The sequence below is a fragment of the Elephas maximus genome, chromosome 10 (assembly GCF_024166365.1).
Source record: "Elephas maximus indicus isolate mEleMax1 chromosome 10, mEleMax1 primary haplotype, whole genome shotgun sequence".
In the NCBI taxonomy this organism is placed as follows: Eukaryota; Metazoa; Chordata; class Mammalia; order Proboscidea; family Elephantidae; genus Elephas; species Elephas maximus.
Window position 1 is genome coordinate 107,535,033 of NC_064828.1, and position 27,628 is coordinate 107,562,660.

The 27,628-nt window shown below is 52.0% G+C and overlaps 1 protein-coding gene and 1 long non-coding RNA gene across 4 annotated transcripts in view; one reads left to right on the top strand and one right to left on the bottom strand.

Annotated features, from left to right (window-relative positions):
- ASB2 (ankyrin repeat and SOCS box containing 2) overlaps positions 1-24,812 on the bottom strand; it is a 43,922-nt gene extending 19,110 nt beyond the window's left edge. Inside the window, exons 1-3 of one of the 3 annotated variants that reach the window (XM_049898305.1) lie at positions 24,631-24,812; positions 11,100-11,379; positions 2,069-2,173 (exon numbers count right to left, since the gene is read on the bottom strand). In XM_049898305.1, the coding sequence (XP_049754262.1) occupies positions 2,069-2,173; positions 11,100-11,308 (314 nt within the window). In that variant the 5' untranslated portion in view covers positions 11,309-11,379; positions 24,631-24,812. Of the gene's footprint in view, positions 1-2,068; positions 2,174-11,099; positions 11,380-19,965; positions 21,412-24,497 lie in introns of those variants that run through there. The other 2 variants (XM_049898304.1, XM_049898306.1) reach the window with 2 other exon arrangements.
- On the top strand, positions 802-7,071 carry LOC126084087 (uncharacterized). The gene is made up of 3 exons (XR_007518924.1): positions 802-956; positions 6,374-6,520; positions 7,060-7,071. It is a non-coding gene; the product is annotated as an uncharacterized LOC126084087 (long non-coding RNA).
- Positions 24,813-27,628: the final 2,816 nt, after the last annotated feature.

Here is a 27,628-nt window from a genome sequence, read left to right on the forward strand (position 1 = left end):
CTTCTAGACAGAACTCCTTGGTGGCAGGAGGAGAATTTGGGGAGCCAGGCCTGCAGTGACTGCAGCTACTATTATACTGAGATCACTTCTGACAAAGAGGATTAGGCACACAGTGCCACCCTCCGAAGGGAGGTACAAATCCCTCTAGAGGAGGCTTTTTCAGCTGTCCAATGTCTGCCTGGAGCATGATGCCTTCACAGTTACAGGCATCCACCTTCGTGGGCCCAGGTGGGCTCACCAGCAGCTCCCAGACGAAGCCCAGACCCTCAGGTGAGGCCTCTGTTCACACTGCACATTTAGGGGGTGCTTCCCCCTGTCTTCCCAACTCGTCCCCTCACTCCCTCCCTCCATCCTTGCCCCCAGAATATTTAGCTGCTGAAAGACTTCAGTACTTGAATATGAACCCTTCACAATTTAAAACTTCTGAATGTCAAAGAGCTTTCAAGGCTAATGCGAATGACACATTCTTTGCTTGGCTCAATTAAAGCCACTTTGTTCATTCATTCATTCATTTATTCACTCACTCATTTACTGAGCTCTCCTGCCCCCATCCTCATCCTTGGAGAGTCAGTGAGGACCACAACTGCTGTGACTCCCAGGCACACTCCTGGGGAGGGTCTGCATAAATGGTCCCATTTCCCAGATGGAAAAGGCAAGGCCGGGGACTTACATGTCAGGGGGCCGGGTGGGATCTGAGGGTCTCCAGCGCCAGCCCCTACCCCCTCCCTGCAACTTCCTCCAGCGTGAGCGGCACTTCCTCTCAACTCTTAGCCTCTTCGGGTATTAATAGCATCAGAGCAAAGAAGATGCCGGTTGAGTTAGAGACGCAGCAAGGCCGATGGGGAACTGGGCCAGATATGCCCTGACATCCTGTCAACATCATCACTGCCACCTTGACCAGGCCCTCTGAAGAGTGGCCAGTGCAGTCCCTTTGGCATCAGGAAGAGGCCGGTGGGGTATGTGTCCCATCTCCCCAGTCTCCTGTGGGACCCAGCTGCAGTGAAGAGGGAGGGCAGGCTGTTCTCATGGTCTTGGGGGCTGGGGGAGGGACAAATGTCACGGGAACACTTTCAGGATCCCCCCCCCAACACACACACAACATCACCTTGCTTGGGTCTGAGTTGCCGGGCCAGGAGCCAGGAGCCCTCAGCCAAACTATCGGCTTCTCTGTGGCCTCAGCCAAAGTCCCCACCCACTTGGAGGAGGCTGCGGGGGACCCCAGGTCATCTGAGACCAGGACCCGGGAGGCCAGTTGGTCCACTCCAGCCCTGCCTCACAGAGAATGGGGGGCTCAGAGAAGGTAGTGGCTCACTGGGCATCACACAGGAAGTGGCAGCAGTGTGGAGAGCAGCACCAAGGCGCTGGGGGCAGGAGGAATGAAAAGAGCTAGGAAGGAGAACAAAACATTGGCCAAGTCCCTCCTGCCCTGGCTGCAACATAACTGAGCAAAGAAATAGGGGTTCCAGTGGCAGGACCCCTCTTTTGCTCTTAGCTGCTTCTAGGGTCAAATGGGGGAGTGGAGAAGGGAACAGGACAGGGCTATTTTCCAAGAACCCAGCTAGCCCAGGACCCCAGGGCCAGTCCAACAGAATCCCTGCTGTAGCTCTTTCTGGGTCTAGCACATGGTACTTAGCCCAGAAGGACCACAAAGCAAAACAGAACATGGGCTCAGATATACTATGAGTGGCATAGGTGACAGGGAGACAAGGAGGACAGACCAGAGGTGGAGCAACTCGTCAGCTTCTCTGAACTCTGCTGGGCCTCCCTCTTGCTGACCCCCAGACGCAGAGCCTCACAGGAGGTTATTCCAGCCCCCAGGCCCCACCCAGAGAATTGGAGAGAGAATCACACGCCAGGCTGACTGGCACTCATTGAGGACAGGGTCTGTGGCCACCGTGCCAACTCACCAGGAGCAGCTGGGCTGGAGAGGGACACACCTGGGAGGGACTGGCTCGAGAGGTCCCCCTCAGTGTCCCTGCTTTCCTGCACGCCGTGGGCTGTTTCCTACACCCCTGCAAGTCCAACTGGGAGAGTGCACTCGGACAGTCCCGGGGTGGGGGTCACTTACACTGGCTGGGATGTCTTGAACAAGCTGCTGTTGTATTTCTGCATGACCCCTTGGAACAAGCCCAAGTGGGCTGAGGTTGGCGGGCGCTCAGGCTGCTCAGCGGACCTGGAGGGCGCAGAACAGGAGTGAAAGAGAGAGAAGTACTCTGCATAGGAGAAGCGGGTCATGGCTGGAGGCAGGCAGGGGGAGCGCCAGGGCGAGAGGGGGCAGACAGACAGATGCGGGCTCTGCACCAGAGCAGATGGCCACGTCCTCTCTGTGCTCTGGACACAGCTGCTGTGTCTCTGGATTATTTTTGGCCCTTGGAGGAAGCCCTGGGAGAGTTAAATGACCATATAAGACAACAGTGAGGTTAACCTCACCCCCACCTCTCAGTCCCCTTCCCCAGCCAACCACACAGGAGGCAGATAGGAAGCAAGGTGACATTCTTCACCCCGGGAGGATATGAGAAGCGGTGGGCTGCAGGGCCCAGGGTGAACAGGCCTCGGGGCTGGACCAGGAACTCATGGAGAGCGGGTAACAGGAAGCAGAGCAGAGAGACCAAGCCACGTATGTGCCCCCGGCCCCACCTCACCAACTCCTCATGAGAGACTCATGCCCCTCACCCCACCTCAAGAGTTTGAAGCAAACAGTATATAGGTCACAGCAAGAAGGTCAGGAGGAAGGCACCCAGGGCTAGGGCTGCACATGGACACAGCCTCAAATCCAGGCTCTGGCACTTCCTAGCCACGTGACCTTGGGCAGGTTGAAACTCTGTGCCTTAGTTTCCCCGCTTGGAAGATGGCCTTGAGAACAGCCCTGCCTGGTGGGCCTGGGTGAGGCCTGTGTGAATGAGTGGTAGAGAGTGCACGGTGGACTACCAGGCAAAGAGGGGACACACAACACCTGTGACCTTTCATTTGTCATTGCACTTCTCTGGCCCTAGATGCCCCACATCCACCCCACTGGGCTGTTGTGAGGATGGAGGGGTTAAAGGGGGTGCAGCAGCCACACCGAGAACCTGGAATGAGACCCGGCTTGTGGCCCAGCAGGGACAGGCCCCGACTGTCTACACCCCAGCAGGCTCAGACAGTCTTGGGCCTGGCAGACCCTGTGGGATTGGAGGGCATCACTGCTGGCAACAGGCACCCTGGGGCATTGGGTGCTGGGATTGTGATCCTGGAAGGACCCATACTCTCCCAGGACAGGCCAGGACGCTCAGATTTATGGACATCCTTGGAGGGTCAGGGTGGGGAGGCAGAGAGAGAAGGTAGGACACACTGAGTCCTTGCTTCAGCTCATCTCAGGGCTGGCTCCAGGCCTGCCTGCCTCCACCATCATGCTCTCATTGCTGCTACCTTCTACTGAGCGTTCGGAGGGGACAAGATGCCACCATCAGCCCTTGGGTGTGTTAATGCTTTAATCCTCACAGCCACCCCGGAGGTGATGCTCAGGTCACTGCCCTCCTGCAGACGAGGCACCGAGAGGCCAAGGAACTGCCCAGGGCCCCAGGCAGCTGGTGGGTGAGCGAGAGTCAGAGCTGGCCTCTGCCAGAGCCCTGGCCGCGCTCCCTCCTCCAAAGGTGCAGACCTTCCTGCCTTCCCGGTTCCTTCAGATTCCTCTCCCCAGGTCTGCAGCCTCCACACTCACAGACCTGCGACTCCAGGCCTCAGTTTCCTCATTTGCTAAACAGGGGCAAGACCCGGCCAGAGGGCTCCTTGCTGCGTTCGTAGCTGTGGAGCCTTAGCAGAAATGAGCTGTATGGGAAACTCAGCGTGTAAAGCTGGCCCAGTGGGGCTGTCCTGGTCGGGGGTTGGAGGGTGCAAGCCTGGCAGCCAGAGCTCCCCCAGGCCCTGGAAGTGCTGAATTCAGTGTTCTCCGAGCTCGCTCTACCCAAGTAAAGGGGACAGCCGGGCAGGGGTGAGTGGAGTGCAGGCCCTGGCCAGCCACCCTCCAAGCTCTCCAGCCCTGCTGCCTTAACAAGGCCCTTGGTGTCTTTTCCCCTGTGGTCCCTGGGTCTTGGCCACCCTCATCACTGTCCATGCATGGAACCCAATCGTTTACTGTGGTTAGAAAGTTTCAGTAAGGTAATTTTGTGGTCAGTTGACATCAAATGGACCCCGACTCATGGTGACCCCATGCACAACAGGACAAAACACTGCCTGGTCCTGCGCCATCCCCATGATCAGGTGTGGGTCAGACTGTTGTGATCCATAGGGTTTCCATGGCTGATTTTTAGAAGTAGATCACCAGGCCTTTCTTCCTGGTCTGTCTTAATACAAAGGGCTGCCCTGAATCCTGTTCAGCATCATAGCATCACATAAGCTCCACTAACAGACTGGTGGTGGCTTTAAGTGAGGTGCATTGGCCAGGAATTGAACTCAGGTCTCCCCCATGGAAGGCAAGAATCCTATCACTGAACCTCCGCTGCCCCAGGGAGGTAATAAGGACTGGTGAAAACCACCACACCACCCCAAACCAGGACCTGTTTCTGATGGTATAATAACAACAACAGCGGCAGCAGCAACAGTGAGGCTGATAGAGGTGGTGAGATGATGCCGCGACCACATCCCTGCCCGACTGTACACGGCTAACGTTCACAAAGCCCGTCCAGGCCTCGCCTTGTTTCCATCCTCCCCGCTGTCTGATGGAGGCAGCGGATGTATTGTTCCCATTTTGCAGATAAGGAAACAGAGACCCTGAGTTCAATTCAGCAAAGGCATCCCAGCTACTGCTGGGTGCCAGGCCCTGTGCCAGGGGCCGGGGCTGAAGATCCGTAAGGTACTTCTCTCTGTTGGTCCTCTAGGTGCTCAGAGGCCAGTGGGGTAGGTGCAAGGACACACACAACCACAGAGCTGCAGAGGAGGAGCTGGGGTGGAGGCAGGGGGGCTCCTCCCGGGAGCATGGAAACTGGGGTGCACTAACTTGGTTTTGGGGGCCAGAGGGATGACTGCTCAGAGTTACTGAGTTGTGAGTCTCTGAGCTGAGTGGGGAGCCAGGCTCCAACATCTTTCCGATCAAAGCTAGAGGCCCCACTTCCCCTGGAGGCCAAGAGCAGGGGAATTCCCAGCAGAGCAAACCGCAGGCTGAGTCATCAGAGGTGAGAAGGCCTGGCTGGGGCGGGATGCGGACAAAGGTCATGACCTGGAAGCAGCCCCCATAGGGCCCATGGCCTCTGGGCTTTTCGTGTCGGCAGGCAGGTCTGGAGGTGGGACTGCAGCCCACCCCAGCGTCACCATCACCCCAATCCTGGAGTCTGCTGATCCCAACTTCAGAGCCAGGTCAGGCTCAGTGAGGGTGGTGAGCAGGGCTGAGGTGCCATTGCCCCCAGATCCTGGGTGAGCCAGCAAATGGGCTGCTCATCAGACCTCACCGGGAGCCCAGGCCAGCCCAGGACGGGCAGAGTTGGCGTGAATGCAGACGGCAGTAAGCGTCTTAACAGAGAGGGGAGTTAGCAAATATGGAGCGTCAGCTCCAAGCGCCGTGTGCCAGCACCCTTACCTCTGCTCCTTCCACTAGCCTCACACCAACCCTGTGATGTGCACAGGTGTCACCAGCACAGTGACTGGCCCACAGTGGGAACTCTATAAATTGTAATGAAGACAACCGCCAAAGGGGTAAAACCCTATGTGGTAATCTTGGTGTTGTGTGGTTTTGTGCCAAGATCTCAATTGCTGGAGAACCAGCGCCCTGTCCTCTTGGGTAGAGAGGCAAAAGGCTGACAGTTTATAACGAACCTAGATCCCCATTCCTGCAGGGTCTCTGGGCTCAGCCCCCCACCCACAAGAGTTCAGTTTTCCTCTCACCCACTGGCCAATCCATCCCTCCAGGCCTGTGCAGAGAGGCATCACCTGGTGAGAAAAATGCAACTCCCACGCTGCGGCAACTTCTGCCTTCCCACCCGTGCCGCAGTTCACTAGGTGCTTGCTACTGGCCAAGCCACATGGCAGGCTCATTGCACAAAGCCTCTCATCCACTCTGGGAAGGAGGCTCAAAGAAGCTCGCTTCTTCTAGTCTGTGGCAAACTCCTATTTGTTCTGCAAAACCCATCTCCTCAATCAAGGGAATCAACCCTTTCTGAGTCTCTCCTCTGAAACTGGATCGAGCCCATTGCTGCTTTCTTGAGGGTCATGATGTGCCTCTGGGCCTTTATCCCCACTAACGGCGAGCCTGGGGAGGGCAGGGCCCAGGTGATTCACATCCAAGTGCCAGGAAGGCACCTGGCACATTACAAGTGCATAGTGTTGAGGGTGGAGTGATTTGCAGCTGTGCAAACATTAGCCTAAGCAAGTGCCTGCTTCATCTTTTCCTGCTTTGTCTTCTTAGAAATGTAACCATAAATAAAATGCAGAAGTTTAAAGGATGAGAAGACCCAGCTTCCTGAGCCTGCTCTGATTGGTCCAGCCAGGGTAGCTGGCGGCTCCCTGCTTCGCAGATGCATGGACCCTACTTCTCCACGGAACACAAAACCAGGTCTACCTTGAGAAGCCCTCAGTGGGCCAGTGTTGACAAGTGGTCCTCACGCGTATTTCCAAGGTTGTCCCTTACATTGTGGCGAGAGAGGAGCAGTTGCAAAATGGCTTTAAGAGGGAACATCCTGTCTTCTCTGGGATGCTGATCTGGCTTTTGTTTCTAGGACCCCAAAGACTCAGTTGAATCTTTACATCCACTGTCACCATCTTGGTTACAAGACGAAAGCAATCAATTACATTTCTAAAGCATTGTATTGGCTTTCAAATACACTTAAAAACCCTTGCTGTCGAGTGGATTCTGACTCATAGTGGCCCTATAGGACAGAGTAGAACTGTCCCATACAATTTCCAAAGAGTGGCTGGTGGGTTCAAACTGCTGACCTTTTGGTTAGCAGCCAAGCTCTTAACCACTGTGCCACCAGGTTTCCTTCCAAGTGCACTTGTTTGCCTATAAGCATTTACTGGGCACCTAGAATGATCCGGGCTCTTTGCTGGGCGTGAAGGGTACAATAATGAATAATATCTGCTCATTGTCCCCAGGGAGATCACAGTGTAGCTGGGGACACCGTCAGGAGGCCAGACCATGCCTGCCCAGGGTTGCAAGTAAGCTTGTCTGGGAAGCAGAGAGTACCACAAAGGTGGGCACAAGGGGGGAGGTGGGGGAAGCCCACTCAAGCTGCAGCGGGTGAGGAAGGCTCCAGCACCTACCTCATCTTGTTTGAGTTCCATAAGAATACTGAAAGGTGAGCAAGGCAAGTGTCTGTTATTGCCATTTCAGAGATGAGGCTGTGAGGGCTCAGAGAGATTAAGTAACTTGCCTAAGGTTGCACAGCCGGTAAATGATAGAGGAAAGATTTAAACCCCAAACCCACTTCTCCTTCCACTTTGACTCTGCTGCCTCTTCATTCATTCCTTTGTTCACCCATTTATTCGCTCACAGATTTCTCTACGGGTTTTGCCATGGGTCAGGCCCTGGGCTAGGTACCGAGCTACACAGGGAGGCAGAAAGATGAGGTCCCTGCCCTCAGGGAGCTTCCTAAGGATGGGAACAGGTGGAAATGAATAAAAAATTCTGAGCTGTCAGGCTCAGGGCCATGAAGGAAACAATAAGGCAAGAGTGAGTCAGGAGTGACCCACCTAGCCTGGAGGGTGATCCGGCAGGACTGTGAGGAGCTGGCAGGACCCTGCAGGATGAGGAGGTGGCCAGGTGGAGCCCCGGGGACATGAATAAATGCCCTTTTCTTAGACCTCCTCTGTGTCTCTTTGGATGGGAACTGCGATACTCAGGGATAAAGCTGAACCAGGAACCCGTCCTTCCTGTGATGTCTGGGCAGGTGAGAGCTCAAGTGTGTGTGCCACACATCTTCCGGGACCCCAAATCTCCATGGGTGGGAGGTGGATGTAATGAGACCAAAACCCTGCTTAAAGGGGGAAGGAGGAAACAGAAAGGGGCCTTTGCTGAGCAGCAGAGCCTGGCTAAGTGTCTGAACTTCACAGCAGGCCAGACTTCCTGACTCTGCTGAGCATGGTTCATCATCCGTAAAATGGGTGCATTCTCAATGGGAGGCTCTTACAAGCATAAAGTAAATGGATGATTGCCAGCCCAGGTGTTTGCAATCACTTCATACGCATGCAAAAACCAGACAACAAATAAGGAAGACCGAAGAAGAATGGACACCTTCGAACTGTGGTGTTGGAGAAGAATATTGAATATACCACGGACTGCCAAAAGAACGAACAAATCTGTCTTGGAAGAAGTACAACCAGAATGCTTCTTAGAAGCAAGGATGGCAAGACTGCATCTTACATACTTAGGACATGTTGCCGAGAGGGATCAGTCCGTGGAGAAGGACATCATGCCTGGTAAAGCAGAGGGTCAGCGAAAAAGAGGAAGACCCCCAGCAAGATGGACTGACACAGTGGCTGCAACAACGGGCTCAAGCATAGCAACGATTGTGAGGATGGAGCAGGGCTGGGCAGCGCTTCATTCTATTCTACATAGGGTCGCTATGAGTCAGAACTGACTCGATGGCACCTAACAACAACAGCCCAGGGGAAGCGCTCTGTGTGCTCTTGGGGGAGGAGGAGAAAGGACAAGGACGAGAATTGCATTTCGAAATCCCATTAACAGGGTTGGCTTGCCTAGCAGGGCCTAAGCACCTCCGGCTTCCAGAGATGAAGGGGCAGAACCGGACTTGGCGGGGGATTCGGGTCACATCAAGAGTGAGAAGATGCACACTGAATCCTCCTCCCCCCACCTCCCCCCCCCCCCGCCCCCGCCACATTCCTTGTGCCTGGGTCTTAAAAGAAAAGAAAAAACGTGAGGACAATATGACCTTGGATAAGCCATTTCCCTCCTCTGTGAGACCTTTGTTCCCAGGAGTCTGGATAAATGCCCCACTTGGGGTCCCTATGTGCTGCCCACTAAATGGAGGAGGAGGCCAGGGGCTGGGCCTCTGGGACACTCAGCTCTGGTGATTTTAAGGGTCCTGGGAACTCTGGGTGGGCTCCCCCACAGGGGAGCAGACTTCAGATGCCTCGGGGGATGTGCTGGCTGTCTGTCTTCCCAGGGAGGATGCCTTTACCCCAACCTGATCCCCTCCTGAGAAAGAGGAACCTGTGGTCTGACTTCCGCTGAACCAGCCAGAACACGAACCAGGGCCTTTCCAGCTCAGGCCACCATGAACGAAGTCCTTGGCTCTGGGTTCTGGTTTCTGATTAGGTTGGAGAATGGAACGTCCTCAGGGGCAGCGCAGGGTCCTGGAGCCTCATCTTCCTTCCAGCTGCCCAAAGATGCTGCTGCTGCCTCACCATCAAAAAGAGCCTCCTCAGCTCTGGGCAGCCCGGGCCTTTTCCTAGCCTACCTGGCAGAGGTGGTCCAGCCTCACCAAGAGGCAAAGTCGTTTGGGAAGAACCCTGGTAGGTTCCATCAGGGGAGAGGGCTAGGCTGTACCATCACCCACCTTCATCCCCTGTCAACTGTAACTGGATGTTTGAAACAGTGTGTTTATTGATGTTATTATTTCCAGAGAAGGAAGCTGAGGCTCAGAGAGGTTCAGTGACTTGCCCAAAGTCGCACAGGAGTCAACTGGCTGCTGGGGACAGTGAGATTTTTGGCCCACACCCCAGGGCAACAGCAATTACACTTGACCTTGGCTCAATCATGAGCAAAAGCATTTTTTAAAAATGCGTGCCTTTCTTTTCGAAAAGCATTTTAGAATAAAACATTAATTACCTCTCTGGCTCCCACTTCTAACAAAGAAAATGTGCTTTAGACCTGAGCTGTCCAGCACAGTACCCACAGGCCACAGGTGACTAGTGAGCATTTGAAATGTGACTGGTCTAAACCGAGATGTGCTATGAGTACAAAAAGGAGCCTTGGTGGCACAGTGGTTAAGCGCTCAGCTGCTAACTGAAAGGTGGGCAGTTTGAATCCACCAGGTGCTCCACGGGAGAAAGATGTGGCAGTCTGCTTCTGTAAAGATTGCAGCCTTGGGAACCCTCCGGGGCAGTTCTATTTTGTCCTACGGGGTCACTCGGCAATGGGTTTGGTTTTTTTCAGGTGAGCATAAAATACACGCTGTCTTTCAATGACATGATGTGAAAAAAATTGTAAAAATCTCATTACTAATTTTTATGTTGATCACATGTGGAAATGATAATATTTGGACATATTGGAGTAAATACAATATATGATTGAAATTAATTCCACTTGTTAACTTTTACTTTTTTTAATGTGGCTAATAGAAAATTTTGAAGCCCGTGGGTGGTGTAAATGATTAATATGCTTAGCTGCTAATTGAAAGGTTGGAGGTTTGAGTCCAACCAGACATGCCTCAGAAGAAAGGCCTGGCGATCCCCTTCTTAAAAATCAGCCATTGAAAACCCTACGGCACACAGCTCTACGCTGACACACGCCATGAGTCAGAATCGACCCCACGACAACTGGTGATGGTAGACTAGGAAATTTAAAATTGCATAAGTAGACTGCAGTTCTGGCTTGGGTCATTTCTATTGGCTGGCACTGCTGTAGCTAGTCCTGGGGCTGGGATATGAGGGGGTGCTAAGACAGGGAAGCCTGGCCAGGGGCAAGATGACTGCTAGGCAGATGTCCTTTACTTTCCAGGCATGTTTTCCCAGGGAGACTGCATGGATAGGGTTGGAAGTGCTGATAGGACTGAAAACATCAGTCCCACCTCATTCAAACCTAAAACCATGGTGCAAGGTGAGAACATGGCCTTCAGAGCCAGACAGTTCCAATCTCTGCAGCCCTACCTACTAGCTGTGTGATCTGGGACACGTTGCTTAGCCTCTTTGAGCTTCAGTTTCCTCATCTGTGAAATGACAATATAGCATAGAGCCTACCTCGAGGATCCTGAAGAAGATTAAATGAGACGAAGTGCGCACAGCACCTAACAGCACTTGGCACACTCAGGGCTCAATAAAGTTAGATAATAAATGTAAATCATGAAGGTGCTTAGAAGGTCCTGGATACGGGGGTAATTTACTGTGGGATTGACAAAGGTTGGGATCTGTACCTTATGGAATGCCCAGCTCACCTCATTGATCCCCTTGCTCACCTGGTCCACGGGTAGGAATGGGCGGGTGGGTGGTTGGTGGCACCAGCAGGTACGGTGGGCTCAGCAGTGGTGGGGCCCCGTGTTTTGTCAGCCAGGCTCTGCTCGATGGCCATCTGGACCAGCTCATCCTCGCTCAGGCTGCTGTACAGGCTGTACTCCTCATTCCCAATGACACGCTGTCTATTCCGGGCACTGATCTCCGTGGCCATCCTCCTCTACCTCCCACCCCGGCCTCCAGCTGAGATACTCAGTGGGGGGAGGAAGCAGCAGTCAGAAAACCCTGTGAGGAGATCAAAACCATCCTGGTCACTAAAGATTTTGTACATTTAGCAGTCACACATTCACTCTTTCATTCATCCATTTGGTCATATGATCCACCCAAACACCCACCCATTCATCTATCTGTCCATTCATCTGCCCATTTACTCTCCATCCATTTACTCACCTACTCACCAGTCCATTCCCCATCTAACCGTCCTCTCCATCCACTCATCCATCCTTCCATCCATCCGTCCATCCACCTACCAATTCATCCATCTGTCCAACCATCCAAACTTCCAGCCTCCACCCATCCATCTACTTATACATCCTGTCGTCTATCCATCTCTCCACACACCCACCCATCCATATATTCATCCTCTCATCCATCCATTCATCCACCCACCATTCATTCAGCCAACCATCCACCCACTCACCTTTCCACTCCAGACAGCCACCTGTGCACCCACCTGTGCATACATCCACTAGCTGGGTAATTATTTGCTGAGCACCTATTCTGTGCCAGGCACTCTTCTAAGCACTGGGAATATGACAATGATCTCAACACATAAAAACCCCTGCCCTCTTGAGCTTAGAAGCAATGTTTGCATTCTTTTCTTCCTGTCATCCAACACCATCCTATCCGGGCATTTCTCCATTTCTCTGCATTGTGCTAGGGCTGAGAATACTAGAGATGAATTAGGCAGGCCCACCACTTGAGATGGTAAAATCAATCATTAAAATAATTTGCCACATTAATTCCCGGGACTTTCTTCTAAAAAAAAATGCCTGAAGGGAGAACTGAACTTTGGCTGAGTTGACTACTTTTAGGAAAGGAAGTAAAACCAACTAAGCCTGGTTTTTGCTTTGACTGACTGGTGTGCGGTGTGACTGCTGGCTGGTGGTTCTGTCATGTGAAGTCTTTTATAAGTACCCCAAATACAGTGCTATCATTCAGTTAGTTCAGCATATATTCACCCCACCCCCACTCCCTGGAGACAACGTATCCCCTCCTCCCCCTTGATGTTGAACTTGGCCATGTGACTTGCCCTGGCCCATGGATGTTGGTGGACATGATGCAGGCAGAACTTGACATGGGCTTGTGAGATGGGGCTTGCTCTCACTCTGCTGCCGTCACCAAGAGAGGAGCCTCCCCTTCTGGAGTCACTGCCCCTTCAGCCTGGGCCCCAGAGTGAACCCAAGAGGGGCAACTTGAGCCCACCCTGCCTGAAGGAGCCCAGCCCAGCAGGGCCTGCAGCCTGGATGTGAGTGTCCCAGCCAGGGCTGGCCTGGACCAGCTGGTCTGAAATCAGCCTACAATCAACCTGACCATGAGAATCAATGCTTATTTAGGGTGTTTGTTTTAATGCAGCATTCTCTAGTTAACTGATCCCCAAAGGACTAAGCCAGGTACTTCACAAAGTGGGTACTTCACAAAGAGGGCCTCCAAATGGCCAAAAAACAAGCACAAAAGTGCTGAACTTCATTAGTGTTTGGGCAAATTCAAATGAAAACACCAATGCAACGCCTCTATACCTTTCAGATGGCTCAAATAAAAGATGGAAAATATCTAGCTCTGGGGAGGATGTGGTGCGACCAGAATTCTCACCACCCCTGGTGGGAGTGTAAAATTGGTAAAACCGCTTTGGAAAATTAATGATATTTGCTAAAGGGGAAATACACATGCCCTATGACCTAGAAATTCCACTCCTAGCTATATGCCCAAGATACATCTGTACCAAAAGACAAGCACAAGAATATTCATAGCAGCGCTATTCATAATAAATCCAACTGGAAACTACCCAAAGGCCCATTTGAATGTCCAGTGGAATGAACGACTTCACTGTAATACGTTCCCAGGGTGGATAGCATGTACCAGTGAAGTGAACAAACTCTGCCTACACACACCAGCAGGATGAACCTCACAGATAATACAGAACACCTATAGATGATTTGGGGAAACCCTGGTGGTTTTTTTTTTTTTTGGTGGTGTAGTGGTTAAGTGCTACAGCTGCTAACCAAGAGGTCGGCAGTTCAAATCCACCAGGCGCTCCTTGGAAACTCTAGGGGGCAGTTCTACTCTGTCCTATAGGGTCACTATGAGTCGGAATCAACTCGATGGCACTGGGTTTGGTTTTTGGTTATAGATGATTCGGAGCCCTGGTGGCGCAGTGGTTAAGCGTTCATCTTCTTACCAAAAAGATCCGCAGTTCGAATCCAGCACCCACTCCTTGGAAATCCTATGGGGCAGTTCTACTCTGTCCTGGAGGGTCGCCTTGAGTCAGAATCAACTTGATGGCAATGGGTTTATTTGATACATGATCCAATTTATATGAAGTTCAAGAATAGTCAACCATAAAGAGAAATGAAGCCCTGATGTATACTGCAACATAGATGCCCCCTGAAAACATTACACTGAGTGAAGTAAGTCAATCACAAAAAGACAAATATTGTATGATCTCAATCATATGAAATAGCTAGAATAGGCAAAGGTATAGAGACCAAAGCTTATCAGTGGCTGCCAAGGGCAGGAAGGAGGGGGAAAGAGGGAGTCATTGCTTAAGGAAGCATTGTGTTTCTGTTTACCGTGATAGAAAATTTGGCAATGGATATTGGTGGTGGTGGTTGTACAATGTCATTAATGTAATAGGTGTCACTAACTTGTACATGTGAAAAACACTAAATTGGCAAATGTTGTGTGTTATGTATATTTTTACAACAATAAGAAAACAGGCAAAACTGATCTGTGGTGATAGAAGTCAGGATGGGGGTACAAAAAAAACTTTTTTTTAACTTTTTTTTTTTTTTTGAGGGATTACTCACTGGGAACGGCCACACGGGAGGCTTCCAGAGAGCCAGGAGTGTTATATTTCTTGATCTGAGGGTTTCCTCAGGTGAGGAGCCCTTCTTAAGGATTCCTGGAACTGTCCACTCAGAATCTATACACTTCTCTGTGAGTATGTTATACTGTAGTAACATAACAAAACCAAACCTGTTGCCATCAAGTCGATTCTGACTCACAGCGATCATAGAGGACAGAGTAGAACTGTCCCATAGGGTTTCCAAGGGGCGCCTGGTAGATTCGAACTGTTGATCTTTATATCAGCAGACGAGCTCTTAACCACTGCATCACCAGGGCTCCAAAAAAAATATGGAACGCTTCACAAGTTTGCGTGTCATCCTTGGCACAGGATTTTAAGTAGTAACATATTTACTGAAAATAAAAAGTATATAAAATCTGTTTTAAAAAAGTATCAGCGCTTGGGTCCCATCTCAGACCAATTAAATCAGAATCCCTGGGGGTGTGTCCCAGTATCAAACTTATTTTGAGAGCTCCCCAGGTGGTTGGGAATCACTGCTTTGGGGAAAGACAAGCCAGAGGGGGAGGTGGGACACCCTGAGAGGCGAGGGGTGGCGAGGGGTGAGACACACGTGGGAGGTGGAATACACTTGAGGAGATGGGGACGAGAAGTGGGACACTCATGGGGGGTAGGGGAGTGAGGGGTGGAACACCTGTAGGAGGTGGGCGGAGGGCTGAGAGGTGGGACACCCATAGGAGCCTGAGGGTGGGACCTGTGCTGGGCCCTTTATCGAAATCGTTTGGTTTAGTCCCTATAACAGCCTTAAGAGATGTTATAGAAGAATCGCTCTGCAAAGCTCTATCAAATGATAGTTGTGATTCCTAAGCAAAGCTGGGTTATCCCAGCACAGTGAGAGGAGGCTGTAGGCCTTGAAGATAGCAGGTTGGCACTGTTAGGGTGTTTGGGAGCCGTGCTCCATTCTCTGCCTCAGACCCTCAGGTCTGGATGTCAGGAGCCCTAGGCCTAGTTTCAATTCTGCAGCTTCCTAGCTGTGTGACCTTGGGCAACTCACTTCCCCTTCCTGGACCTCAGTTTTCTTATCAGCAAAAATTGAACGAGACAGTCTATCTCATCGCTGGGTAACTGTGGTGGGGCACGGGTCAGCAGTTCATAAGGGGTAGAACAAGTATCTAATGGGGACCCCTCCAGCCTCTCACCTCTAGGCAGCTGCTGGCTCTGCAGTTGGAGGTAGGCCCTTCAGAGGCTTGTCCACAGGACCTGGCTACAGGCCCCTTCCCTGGCCACACACCTTACAGGAGGCAAAGGTAGCCAAGGACAGCCTCCTGGAATCACGGGTCTCCTGCAGCTAATTCCAGACTCACCAGGCTCTTACTGAACCCCCTTGTGGGTCAGTCACTGGCCTAGTCACGTTGACATTGTCAGCTCCTTCGTGTAATCACTCTCCCGACAGCCGTGAGAGGTACAGATCCTGTCCATTGAATTAACTTTTTAAGTCTTCCACGCCTTAAAAACAAATCAAGCCAATTGCCGTTGAGTCAATTCCAACTCATAGCAACCCCATAGGACAGAGTAAAACTGCCCCATAGGGTTTCCAGGAAGTGGCTGGTGGATTCGGACTGCCGACATTTTAGTTAGCAGCCATAGCTCTTAACCACTATGCCCCTAGGGCCCCTTCTACACCCCAGTTATCTTCCCAAAGGAGCTTAATCCAGCTACATTGTGCCCATACTACAGACCAGAAAATTAAGATTTGGGCAGGGGCAGGGGATGAGGGCCTATGTGAGCTGTAGGTTGGAATGTGAACCCCAATCTTCCAACCTTCCGGGAATTCTGGAAACGTTGCTCCAAGTAGCTGGCATGTGTGTGGGTGCTGAGGGGGGAAAGCTGTGTTACCTCTTCTCACCCCACTGTAGCCAGCTGTCCACTGGCCCCTGTGCCCAGTGGCCTGTATCTGGGCTAAACTCTCAGCCCACTGAGAGGAGGGCACATGCAGATGAGGGGGGGCTGACCTTGAAGGGACCCCCACTCCCTGTGGGCCCAGACATCTCTTGCATTCCCTTGAGGTCCTCTCAGCCTATGAGGGTTCTGGGAAGTTACCCATCTTTAGTTTCCTCCCGTGTGAAGTAGAGTAAGTAGTGCTGCAATTATTAGGGGTCGGGGGTAGAATCCAAAGGTCTCAAGCACGTGCAGACCGACCTCTGGGCCTGGCTGCTAGCAAGTGTGGGATACGGGGCTGCTTCAGGAGAGGAGATGACAGGCTGGTGATACCTGCCAGGATCTGTGGGGGCATCTCGAGGGGGTGGCGGCCAGGATGAAGCAGCTGGTGGTGTCAGCATGACTGGGCTTCATCACAGCTTTGCCAATTATTAGCTGTGTGACCTCTCAGAATCTCCATTTCTCCATCTGTAGGGACATGTTATCTGTAGGGACCAGTCCCTGAAGAAGGACACCATGTTTGGTAAAGTAGAGGGTCAGCGAAAAAGGGGAAGACGGATTGACCCAGTGGCTGCAACAATCGGCTCAAACATAGCAATGTTTCGTTCTGTTGTACATAGGATTGCTGTGAGTCAGAACCGACTCGACGGCACTCACAACAACAAGATGGGATGATAAAAAAGTACGTATTTCATAGAGGTTGGGGGTTGACCCTGGGTGAGTCCATGTCCTTCAATGGGTCTTAGTTTCCCCTCGACTCTGGGCTGCTCATACTGATTTCTGAGGCCTCTGCCTGGGGCGGGGCTGCCTTCTGGGCCTGAGTCCTGGAGGGAGGCCAGCAGCCCCAAGAGGTCTTGGGAAGGCTGACTCAGATAAAAAACAGCTCTTTCCCAGGGACAGCAGCAGTCTGGTGGGTCTCACCCTGCAACACTGTCAGAGAAAGTGGTGTTCAAGGGCTGACCAAGCCAAGGCTCACCTGGAGCAGGTGGGGCCACCCTGGAGTCTCCAGGAGCTCCTTTCTTACCTTCTTTGCCATATCCAAAACCTTGACTCCTGGGTGGTTTAAGTGGTTAGTTAATACACTTGGCCACTAACCAAAAGGTTGGGGGTTCAAGTCTACCCAGAAGCACCTTGGAAGAGAGGCCTGGAAAACCAACTCTGAAAAATCAACCACTGAAACACCTATGGAGCACAGTTGTACTCTGGCACACAAGGGTCACCATGAGTTGGAGTCGACCCGATGGCAACTGGTTTTTAATGTGCATAAAGTGTGGAGAACAGCCCCTGGCATGCAGCAAGTGGCTGGGAAAGATTTGCTGGTCTTGTTCTGTGGTCCCCAAGAAGCTGAGATCCTCTGCTCTGACCCCAGAGTGTGGGCGAGGGAGCCTAGACCCACCCCTGCCTGCAGGATCCTTGTTGGGACTCATTCCTATTTGCAGTTTTCGCCAGGCTCAGTCTGGGGGTGTGAACCCCCCACACACACTGTACCCTATTAGGAAGAGCATGAGCGAAGACTAAAGCAAGTTAAGGAGCCTGGCCTTCTCTCCACAGCTGTGGGCAAAGGTAAAGCCGTGGCTGTTGGCTCCCCAGGCTGTCCTGGTCAGCCCTGTGGCCCCCCCCCCCCCCCCCCCCCCCCCGGCAAGCACCCGGCTCAAGTTTTCTCCGGGGCAGAAAAGGGATCAGAGCTTGGGAAGGAGGGAGAGCTCCACCCCCTCCCCAAGCCAGCCTTGGGGCTGACTCTCCCAGGATTCTCCCAGGGCCCTGCTGCCCTCCTCCTTTCCCACTCACAGGATGGAGCTGCCATCCCAGGCAGTTTGGAAGGACCCGCAGCCCATTCCATTCCACTCCATTTAATCCTGCCCGGAATTTCTGTTCGGAGCAACCGCCTTCAAGTGACAGCCGTGGGTATTTGTTGCTGTTGTTAGTTGCCACTGAGTCGCCCCCAACTCACAGTGACCCCACGCGTAATGGAACAAAACCCTCCCGGTCCTGCACCATCCCCGTGAACGGTAGCAGATTGGATCCTTTTGATCCACAGGGTTTTCACTGGCTGATTTTCAGAAATAGATCACCAGGCCTTTCTTCTGAATTTGTCTTAGTCTGGAAGGTCCACTGAAACCCGGCCAGCATCATAGCAGCAGGCAAGCCTCCACTGACCGACGGGTGGTGGCTGGGTGTGCGGTGGGTGCCTTGGCCAGGAAATGAACCCAGGTCTCCTTCATGGAAGGAGAGAATTCTACCACTGCCCCACCACTGCCCCCAGTGGGTGTTTAGTGAGCACCTAAGTCATCTAAGAGTGCTGGCACTTAGTAAGTGCTACATTAAAGATTTCAGTTCGGGTTAACTTGTACCTTACAAGTGCAGGAAATGGAATATGACTGTCCAATCTAGCTCCTGAGTGAAGTCCTGTGATTCAGACCCATCCACCCCTCTCAGATCCCTGCTGCTCCCTACGGCATCATAACCATGGGGTCTGCTCTTGGGGTTAGTGTATGCCCCCACATAAGATTTTAGTTTGAGCCGCGTGATAAAAAGGTATTGTTCCCATTCTACAGATGGTGAAACTGAGGCTCGTCCAGGAAGAAAGTGAGAAGCCAGGGACTAGAGGCCATGTCTCCTGACATCACACCTTGTTCCTATTCCATGTAACTAACAGCAACCCAGTTGTTTTTTAAGTTTTGAGTAAAGGCCTGAGTTAAACTGAAGACTGAGTTCAACCTGTGAAAGCCGGAACTTGTGTAAGGCGGAAACCTGTCAGGGAAGGAAAACTCAAATATTTTCCACTAAAACATGTAATAGAAAAGTGGTAAGACTACACACTGTCAAAGGCGGAAATCTTTCGAGACCTGGAAAAATAAGGCAGTTCTGGCTCTCACAGGTTTCACTGGAGATATATATATATATACACACGTATATATATACATACATGTGCGCATATATATGTACATATATACATCCAAAAAAAAAAAAACGCACTGCCGCCGAGTTGATTCCGACTCATAGCGACCCTGTAGGACAGAGTTGAACTGCTCCGTAGAGCTCCAAGGAGCGCCGGGTGGATTCAAACTGCCGACCTTTCGGTTAGCAGCCGTGGCACTTAACCTCTACGCCACCAGGTTTTCCACATATATACATATGTACATATATACATAGTCAATCAAAAAGACTATACATGTGTATATATATATGTTATATGTGTGTGTATACTCCATCTATCTATCCACCCATCCATTCATCCGTCATCCATCCATCCATCATCCATCCTTCCCTTCATCCCTCCATCCCTCCATCCCTCCATCCCTCCATCCATCCATCTATCCATCCATCTCCCATCCGTCATCCATCCATCCATCCATCATCCATCCATCATCCATCCATCCATCCATCCATCCATCCATCCATCCATCCATCCATCCATCCATCCATCTATCCATTCATCCATCCATCACTCGTCTATCCAACCATCCATCTATCCATCTATCTATCTACATTCCAAAGCTTTCAAGATCTTCCAAATATCACATGCCTGGGGCCACAGAGGAAGTCGGAAATTAACCCAGGCTGATCCTTGGCCCCCAGGGCCCTTAACCCCACTCCTTGCAATGCCCTCTTTAGCTCCTTCTTGTGTCAAAACTTATTCTGATTTGCCATTCCCCCAGATTCTAGATGATTCCTGGACAATCCCATAAGCCACTTGCAGCTGGAGGGTCTATGTCTGTAAGGCAGGCATTAAAGTATCCTCTGCCTTCCAGAGTCCTCTTTGCATTTACCAGGAACACTTTCGAACCCAAGCAATACAAACAACTGATGGCTGTGGGCCCCTGTAGTGTTCCCTAACCACTTTTACTCACTGCAGTATTTGACTTTCTTGGTAGTACGTCTTGGGTGTTGTGAGGATTATTCTTCCCATTGAGCAGATGGAGAGACCAAGGCCCAGTTATCGAGCAGCAGAGCATGTTTAGCCCAGGGCTGTCTCTCCCCTTTTCATCAGACTCTCTGACACTGTATTTAGGGCAGCTGCAAGTTACTCTGTGGCCCTAAACCTTGCCCCTGAGGAAGTTTTCTGCTGGCTACAGAGTGAGCAGCCCTAGGGGTGGGTAGAATCCAGGCCATCTTGCCCTTGTCGCATAAGAGAGGACAAGGTAGAAGCCTCAGGTATGCCTTTGGCAATGGGGCTGGGAGTTAGAGTTTTGTCCTGACTAAAGATTCTGCAAAGCCCCTCGCAGCTCTGCCTTTGATGCTGGTTGGAGGCTCCTGGCCGCCCTCAGGTTTCAGGGCCTCAGGGCTTCTGAGGCTGAGCCAGGGATGCTGGAGGTTACTGAGGGGATCTGCTCAGGCTGCAGGCCTCGGCAGAGCCCACCATGCAGGGCCCTTTTCCCATTTTATGGAGCAAAAACTGAGAACTGAGGGGGGTGGGACCAGCCAGAGGCCACCAGGTAGCAGGTGACAACAAGGGATTTGAATCTGCCCAAAGCTGGCCCTGTTCCCTCTACACTTGGCACTCTGTGCCCACTGTATGGAAGAGAAGACCAAGGCTCCGAAATGGAAGTGGGCACTCCACTCTGGCCTGAATCTGGGTGAGGCTCTTTTTCTCCAGTGTTCTGAAACCCTGATGACAATCTTGGTAGTTTATTTATTTATTGGTGTATTTATTGGTGAAACCAAACCAGCTGCCATCAAGTTGATTCTTACTCATGGCAACTATGTGTGTGTCAGAGTAGAACTGTGCTCCATAGAGTTTTCAAAGGCTAGGGTCTTTCAGAAGCAGATCACCAGGACTTTCTTCCCAGGTGCCTCTAGGTGGATTTGAACCGCCAACGTTTTGGTTAGTAGCTGAGTTGCTCTTGAGTCGATACCAACTCATGGCCACCCCACGTGTTACGCAGCAGAGCTGATCCACAGGGTTTTCAATGGCTGTAATCTTTACAGAAGCTTCCCAGGCTTCTCTTCTGTGTTGCTTCTGGGTGGGTTCAAACTGCCAACCTTTAGGTTAGTGGTCAAGTGCAAACCATTTGTGCCACGAGGCACTTTGAGGAAGCCACTCCAAAGAAAAAAAAAGAAAGAAACACGGAGAAAGGGAATAAGGAAGAACAAAGAAAAGAATCTCTTTCCTGGTTTTCGTGGAAAATATTCCGCTCCAAGGAGAAGCATAAATTCTGCAGAGGCCCGAAGGCCCACCATCCGAGGCGGTGCCATGAGCACCACCAAATAAGAAAAGCACCAAAGAATGCCAAGTTTCCATCTTATTTCTTCAGGTCCTGAAACTACTGAGTCCCCAGGCTTGTGGGTCACTTTCCCTTCAGCCTCCCAGCCAGCCCCCTCCCACTCCCCTCCCTGCCCACCTCCCTGCCCCCTTTCCACTGCAGCCAGACCCATCAGTGAGACCAGTCCAGATTCAGGTGGGGCACAAGACCCCAGGTCCCAACCCAGTTTCTGCCCAGCACTCCGTGATACCAGGCTCTGCCTTCCATGCCAGCAGCCTGGGAGGGGGTGGGAGCAGGGCTCTCTGAAGAGGTCTCAGTCTCCAACAGCTGCAGCCTGGTCCCTCCCCAGCCCTCTCTGCAGCACAGCCCTGGTCTGGGCCATGGACACCTTGGTCCCTGGGTGGCAGGACACACAGAGGGGGTTATGGAAGTTCTGGCCCTAGGCTGTGGAGCTGGAGGGCACAAGTGGTAGAGGGAGTGCCCTCCTAGACCCAAAAAAACCCAAACCTGTTGCCATCGAGTCAATTCCGACTCATGGTGACCCTATAGGACAGAGTAGAACTGCCCCATAGGGTTTCCAAGGAGCAGCTGGTGGATTTGAACTGCAGACCTTTTGGTTAGCAGCTGAGCTCTTAACCACTGTGCCACCAGGGCTCCTAGCTCCTACAGCCCCTCCAAATCCAGCTCTCAGTGCTGTCTGGAAGTCCTGTCACCTAGGTCACAACAAGGAGTCCCTGAGGGGTGCAAACGGTTAAGCACATGACTACTGGCTGAAAGGTGGGTGGTTCCAATCTACCAAAAAGTGCCTCAGAAGACTCGCCTGGTGATGTGCTTCCAAAAGGTCACAGCCTTGAGTCAGAATGGACTCAGAGGTAACTAACAACAACAGGTCGTACTAACTTCATCTAGGACTTCCCTGCTGCCTTTTCCCCTCTCCCTCTGGATTTGTTTTCTTTTCCTCTCTCCCACCTTTATTTGAATTTTTCTCTTTTCCTCTCCATCTGCCCTGTCTTTCTCTCCTTTCTCCTCTCCTCAATGTCCCTGTCTCTAAACATCTCAGGGAGGCGATGAATCCATTCATATATACGTCCCCACCATCTCCCCAGCACGTTCCCCTCAACCACAGAGTCTTCAAAACCTAGTTTATACTCCTGGTTATTGATTATTCCAAAAGAAAGGAGCCAAGGATATGAACCTCTCCTGGGACGCCACCTCCCCCACTGCCTGACCTAGAGATGGAGGGACACTCGGGCAGCCCAGAGACATTTTGGTGCCTCCTTCAGGAAGACTATCTTGTATCTAGCCCCTCCACAATATACCAGCACCCTGTGATGCCTTGGCTATGCCGGGGACATTTGTCCCAGGTACATGGGTGGCTCTGTTTACCACAGCCCATCCCCTGGGAGCTACCAATGTGGGCACGGAGGCCATGAGGCCGGGGGCTGATTCTTCCAATACCTCCTCTCTCTATGGCCCTCAGTTTCCACATCTGGAATGGGAGTAACAATCACCTGAACTCCTGGTCCCTTGAGGAGAGTCAACGAGAGCCATCACCCCCAGCCCATGGCCTCAGCGCCTGGCTGGTAGGATGTGTTCAGTAAATGCTTACTGTTACTGATTGTGATTATTATCAAGTCACTGTGGATGCCTGATAGGCCCTAAGCCCAGGGAGGAGAAGGAGGGTGCAGCCCCGGGAGGCACCCATGCCTGGCCTGTTTGTGTATGATGGATGATGCAAACCCCAATGGTGTCAGGTGGGGACAGTGGCCAGTGCCACGAGGCGACTGTGCTGTAAACAGGCCTCTCCACCAGCTGTCAGGGCCTTCTGAGTGTTTTGGAAGGGAGCGAGTATCTGCCGAGGGCTGCTTGGCCTCTGCTGGCAAAGGTCCTGGGCTGCGGCTGATGTGTGGGCCCAGCTGGTTCTGCCTTGGCCGCTGTGAGCCCCCTCAGTTCCTGCTCGCCCATTCTGTGCAGGGCGTGGGGGCTGTAGTGAGCCTCTGCCCTGGTCAGGCCTTCCTCACTCATCCTTACCCTTCCGCCTGCCTCCTGGATCCCTCACTCATCCTCAGGGTTTCCCGAGGTGCTGTCTGAAGCCAAAGCCAGACCTGCCCTCCTATGCTCACATCAAACCCAAACCAGTTGCCTCCGGTCATTTCCAACTCATAGCTACCCTACAGGACAGAGTAGGACTGCCGCATAGGGTTTCCAAGGAGAGGCTGGTGGATTCAAACTGCTGACCTTTTGATTGGCAGCCAAGCTCATAACCACTGTGCCCCCAGGGCTCCCTCTGCTCAAAAGCTGTCGGTAAATGTTCAATCTTCTCACCTGGCATCATGGCCGTGCAGCTCCCCTCCCAGCTTCACCCCTACTTCCCACCTCTGTGGCCCTTCAGGCAGCTGCCCCACACTTCCACCAGCACCCAGGCCCGGGCCGCCCGTCTGCCCCTCCATCTGGAGATGCCTCCCCGCCTCTACCTGAGGTTGTCCACCTATCCTTCCAGAACCTGCTCGAAGGCCATCTCCTGCTTGACCCTGTCCTGTGCCCCTTCCCTCAAGCACACACACAGAGGAAGAATTCTTTGTCCTGGTCCTTCCCACAGTGTTCTGTTAAGTCTTGCATAGTGTTTCTCCATCTTCACACTGTCTCGCGTGTTTTTGTTTGCAGCTTCTATTTCTTCCCCTGAGCCCCAACCCCGTTGCAGGTAAAGCCCAGGGCACCCCAGTGGCTAGCCTCCCTCCTCATTGCCGTGCACATGTGAACACTTCATAAACATTCACTTGTCTTTCTCAGGCATGGCAATGCCTGTTTGCCTGACCCAAACACATTTCTGAAAGTTGTTTGTCTGACGCAGATCTTGCCCAAGGCCCACGGCACCAACAATAGCATCACTGAGGGCTCCTGCCGTGTTGCCATTTTTAGACGTGCACATCAGAGTGACACTCTGAGCCAGAGTCCCCCGAAGGATGGACAAGCCCATGCAAATTGCCGATTCCATGTCCCCAAAGCCAAGATGAAAAGCCACCAGGAAACTTTACAACTCAAGCCAAAAGGACAGAGACGGAGAGGCAAGAATGTAGCTTGACCCTAAGAGCTTTCAGCTAAGCAGTGTAGTGGTAAGCCCCAGCCAGCCAAATCACCTTTCGCAAGGTCTGTACAAGAGACTTGAAAGCATGCATTACCTGCTAGGCTCTGAAACAAGGATACAACTCAGGTGTAATAAAAGGATTTTCTTGAGACTGTCCTAATTCAGAACGTGCCCCTGCGTTTTCTCCGCATCTTGGCTGCACTGCCAGGCAGCTCTGAAACACTCGCCTTTGAAGCAGGGAGTTTATTTCGGGCCCACCGCATGACCAGTGATGACAAGCCAAACTATAAGATGTTACGAATCTCAGATTTCCTGTTTGAAGATTGCACTAGAAAACGGCGGTCCTGCCTTCAGCTCCTCTCTCAATGCATCAATTACAGACTCTCACTTCATAGAGCATCTTGGAGCTGAGCCTCCGGCTGACCCCCACGTGACGTCATCATTTGTGATCCTTGACATGGAGGCCATATATGGGTATGTTTCTGGAACTACCCAGGAGGGAGAGAGAGGGGAGAGGAAGGAAGAGGAGAGAGACAGAGGGTAAGAGACAGAGAGACGGGGGAAGAGAATGGAGAGACAGAGAGTTCGGAGAGAAAGAGAGAAGTGAAGGTGAGAAAGAATGTGTGGGAGAGAGGAAGAAAGAGAATGAAGTGGGGGAATGAAAGAGGTTGATGGAGAGAAAGAAAGATAAGGAAGAGGGTGGGAAGAAGAGGGGGAGGGGCTAAGGGTAAATGGAGACAAGGAAGAAAAGGAGAAAGGAAAACAAACACTGGGAGGAGAAGGAGAGAGAGGAATGGTGATCTTCTGAGAGACGAAGATGGGGAAAGAAAAGGAAGTGAGACAGAGAAGAGCATGGATGGGAGGAGACAGGAGCAGGCGAGGGTGGGGGAAGGGAGGTGACTAGGAGAGGAGCAAAGGAAAAAGAGAGAGGGATGGAAAAGAAGGAATTAGAAGGCGAAGAAGAGGACAGAGGGACTGAAGGGAAACTGAGCACTACCGGGAAGAATGGGGAGAAGTGGAAAAAAGAAAGGGACGGAAGAGAAGTAGGCAGAAAGGAAGATGGAATGAAAGAGAGGGTAAGAGGGAGGGAGAGAGGGGAAGAAGGATTCCATGTAAACAGCCTTTGGAGAGCCCCCCAGTCGGTACTTGGGTGCAGAGCTGCAGCAGTTGGCAGAGCCTGACATTTGGAGGCACCAGGTATCCAGATGCTGGATGCTGGGGAGACAAAGGGCAGGGATGACAAATAGGCGAAGGGCAGTGCCAGCTCGGGGCCAAGGCACACAACAGAAGGGCGCTTTTCTCCAGGTCCAGGGAAGAGTGTTCCCTGCTTCTGGAAAGGTCAAATGGCACGATATGTCAGCACCAGGTGGCAAAGACCATGGCAACAGCCACACTCATTGGGCTTCCCATGTGTCCAGCCCGCTGCCTGGTGAGCATAGGGTGTGTGATGCACCCCACATATGCTTTCAGTCCCAGGCGCAGAGTCAGGGGCAGGAGATGTCTATGTCGCTGAATGAAAATCATTCCAACTTCAAGAGCCCATTCCCCTCAGAGGATATTGGGTTTATAACAGCCATAGCCTAGTTTCTTATCAACTCCAGCTCAGGAGAATTTCAGCACACCTTTATACTCACTTTGAATATCCTACCTGAGAATAAATCCCAGTGTATACAGGGTGCCCTGGGGTTGGGTCAGAGTTCTGGAGGTCTGGTCTGGGGCAAGGATGGGAGAGACATCATCAGTTCCTGACAGTCTCCCAGCTACTATGACACCTCCTGGGTCTTCCAGGCAAGTGCTATCTTCACCCCCATTTTACAGATGATGAAACTGAGGCTTGGAGGGAGGTTGGGTCATTTGTACACAATCAGTGGCTTGGCCACCCGAACCAGATCACCCCACCTGAGAACGTCCCCCCAGGCCACTGTGGCTGGCTGGCCTCTGAAGCCCAGGCTCAAGCTCAGCCCCTTATAGGCCTGTCATTTAGCTGCTGCCCTGAGCCATGGCAGGGATGTGAGAGACTCGGGGAGGGGGACTGTTCAATGCACTTGACTCTTTTGGGACTTTTCTTGGTAATTCGAAGTTCTAGTGGAGCTCCGTAAGGTGTTCATCCGTGCTCAGATTCTCCACCTATCTACCACCACCGTCTCCCCAGAACTGGCCTGGGTGGGGTGGGTGTGGGCAAGGCACAGGCCCTTCTCAGGGATGTGTACACTCTGCCTCCCTCTGACTTGCCCCTCCCTCCTGGTCCAGACAAACCTCTTGAAGTCAAGAGAGCCAGCGAACCCACTTTCCAAATCCTCTTGTCTTATGCCTGGACTCTGTGTTTGCAAATCAGAAGTCCCCATTGTCCTCTTTGGTCTCTGATTCTGCTGCAATGGCCCTTCCCGGAGCCCCTGGGATATAAAGAGTCACAGGGGAACAGGAAGTGCATTTGGGGTGGGCAGCATGGAAAGGAGGATGGCCAGGCACCTATTAACGTATCAAAACATCATCCTGCTGCACTCCCAACGACGTTCCAAGGCAAGGACTTTCATCACCCTCACTTCACAGATGAGGAAACTGAGGCTCAGAGAGGTTGGGTCATACGTTCACAATCCTGCAATTCATAGGCAATGCCTTGGCTTCCTGAACCGGATCTGCCCAACCTGGAAGCCAGTGCTTTTAGCCATAGCTCTATCCCCCATGTAATGGGCAATCCAGATGGTGGGGCCAAGCAAGAAGACCCGCAAGGCAGTATGGGACAATTCCCAAAATGCTGGGGTGCTGGATAGCGGGTCCTTTGGGAAAAGAACCTGCTAGAATTGTTCTCCACACACATATTGTCCTGTAGACCAGTGGACAAGGTACCCTCTGGACTAGTGGTTTTGTTCCCTCCCATTCTCCCATACCAAGGTGAGCTGGTTACTATTATGTGTCAGCTTGTCTAGGCTACGATTCTCAGTGGTTTCACAGATACTAGGCTGGGTGCTCTTCCATAATGTAATATAATGTAATCACTTTTCATGATCCGATGTGACCAAGACAATTAGTCGAAAGGGAAGTTTTCTTGGGCTGTGGTCTGCCTCCAATATTTAAACAGATGTTCTGCAAAGCTTGCTATTTCTTCTGGTCACCTGACCTCTGGGATGTAAGCCTTCAGCAGTCTTGGCCTGCCACCTGACGTGCAGAGTTTGGATTCGCCAGCTCCCACAACCCCATGAGCCAGCAGAGGCCTCCAGCCTGCCG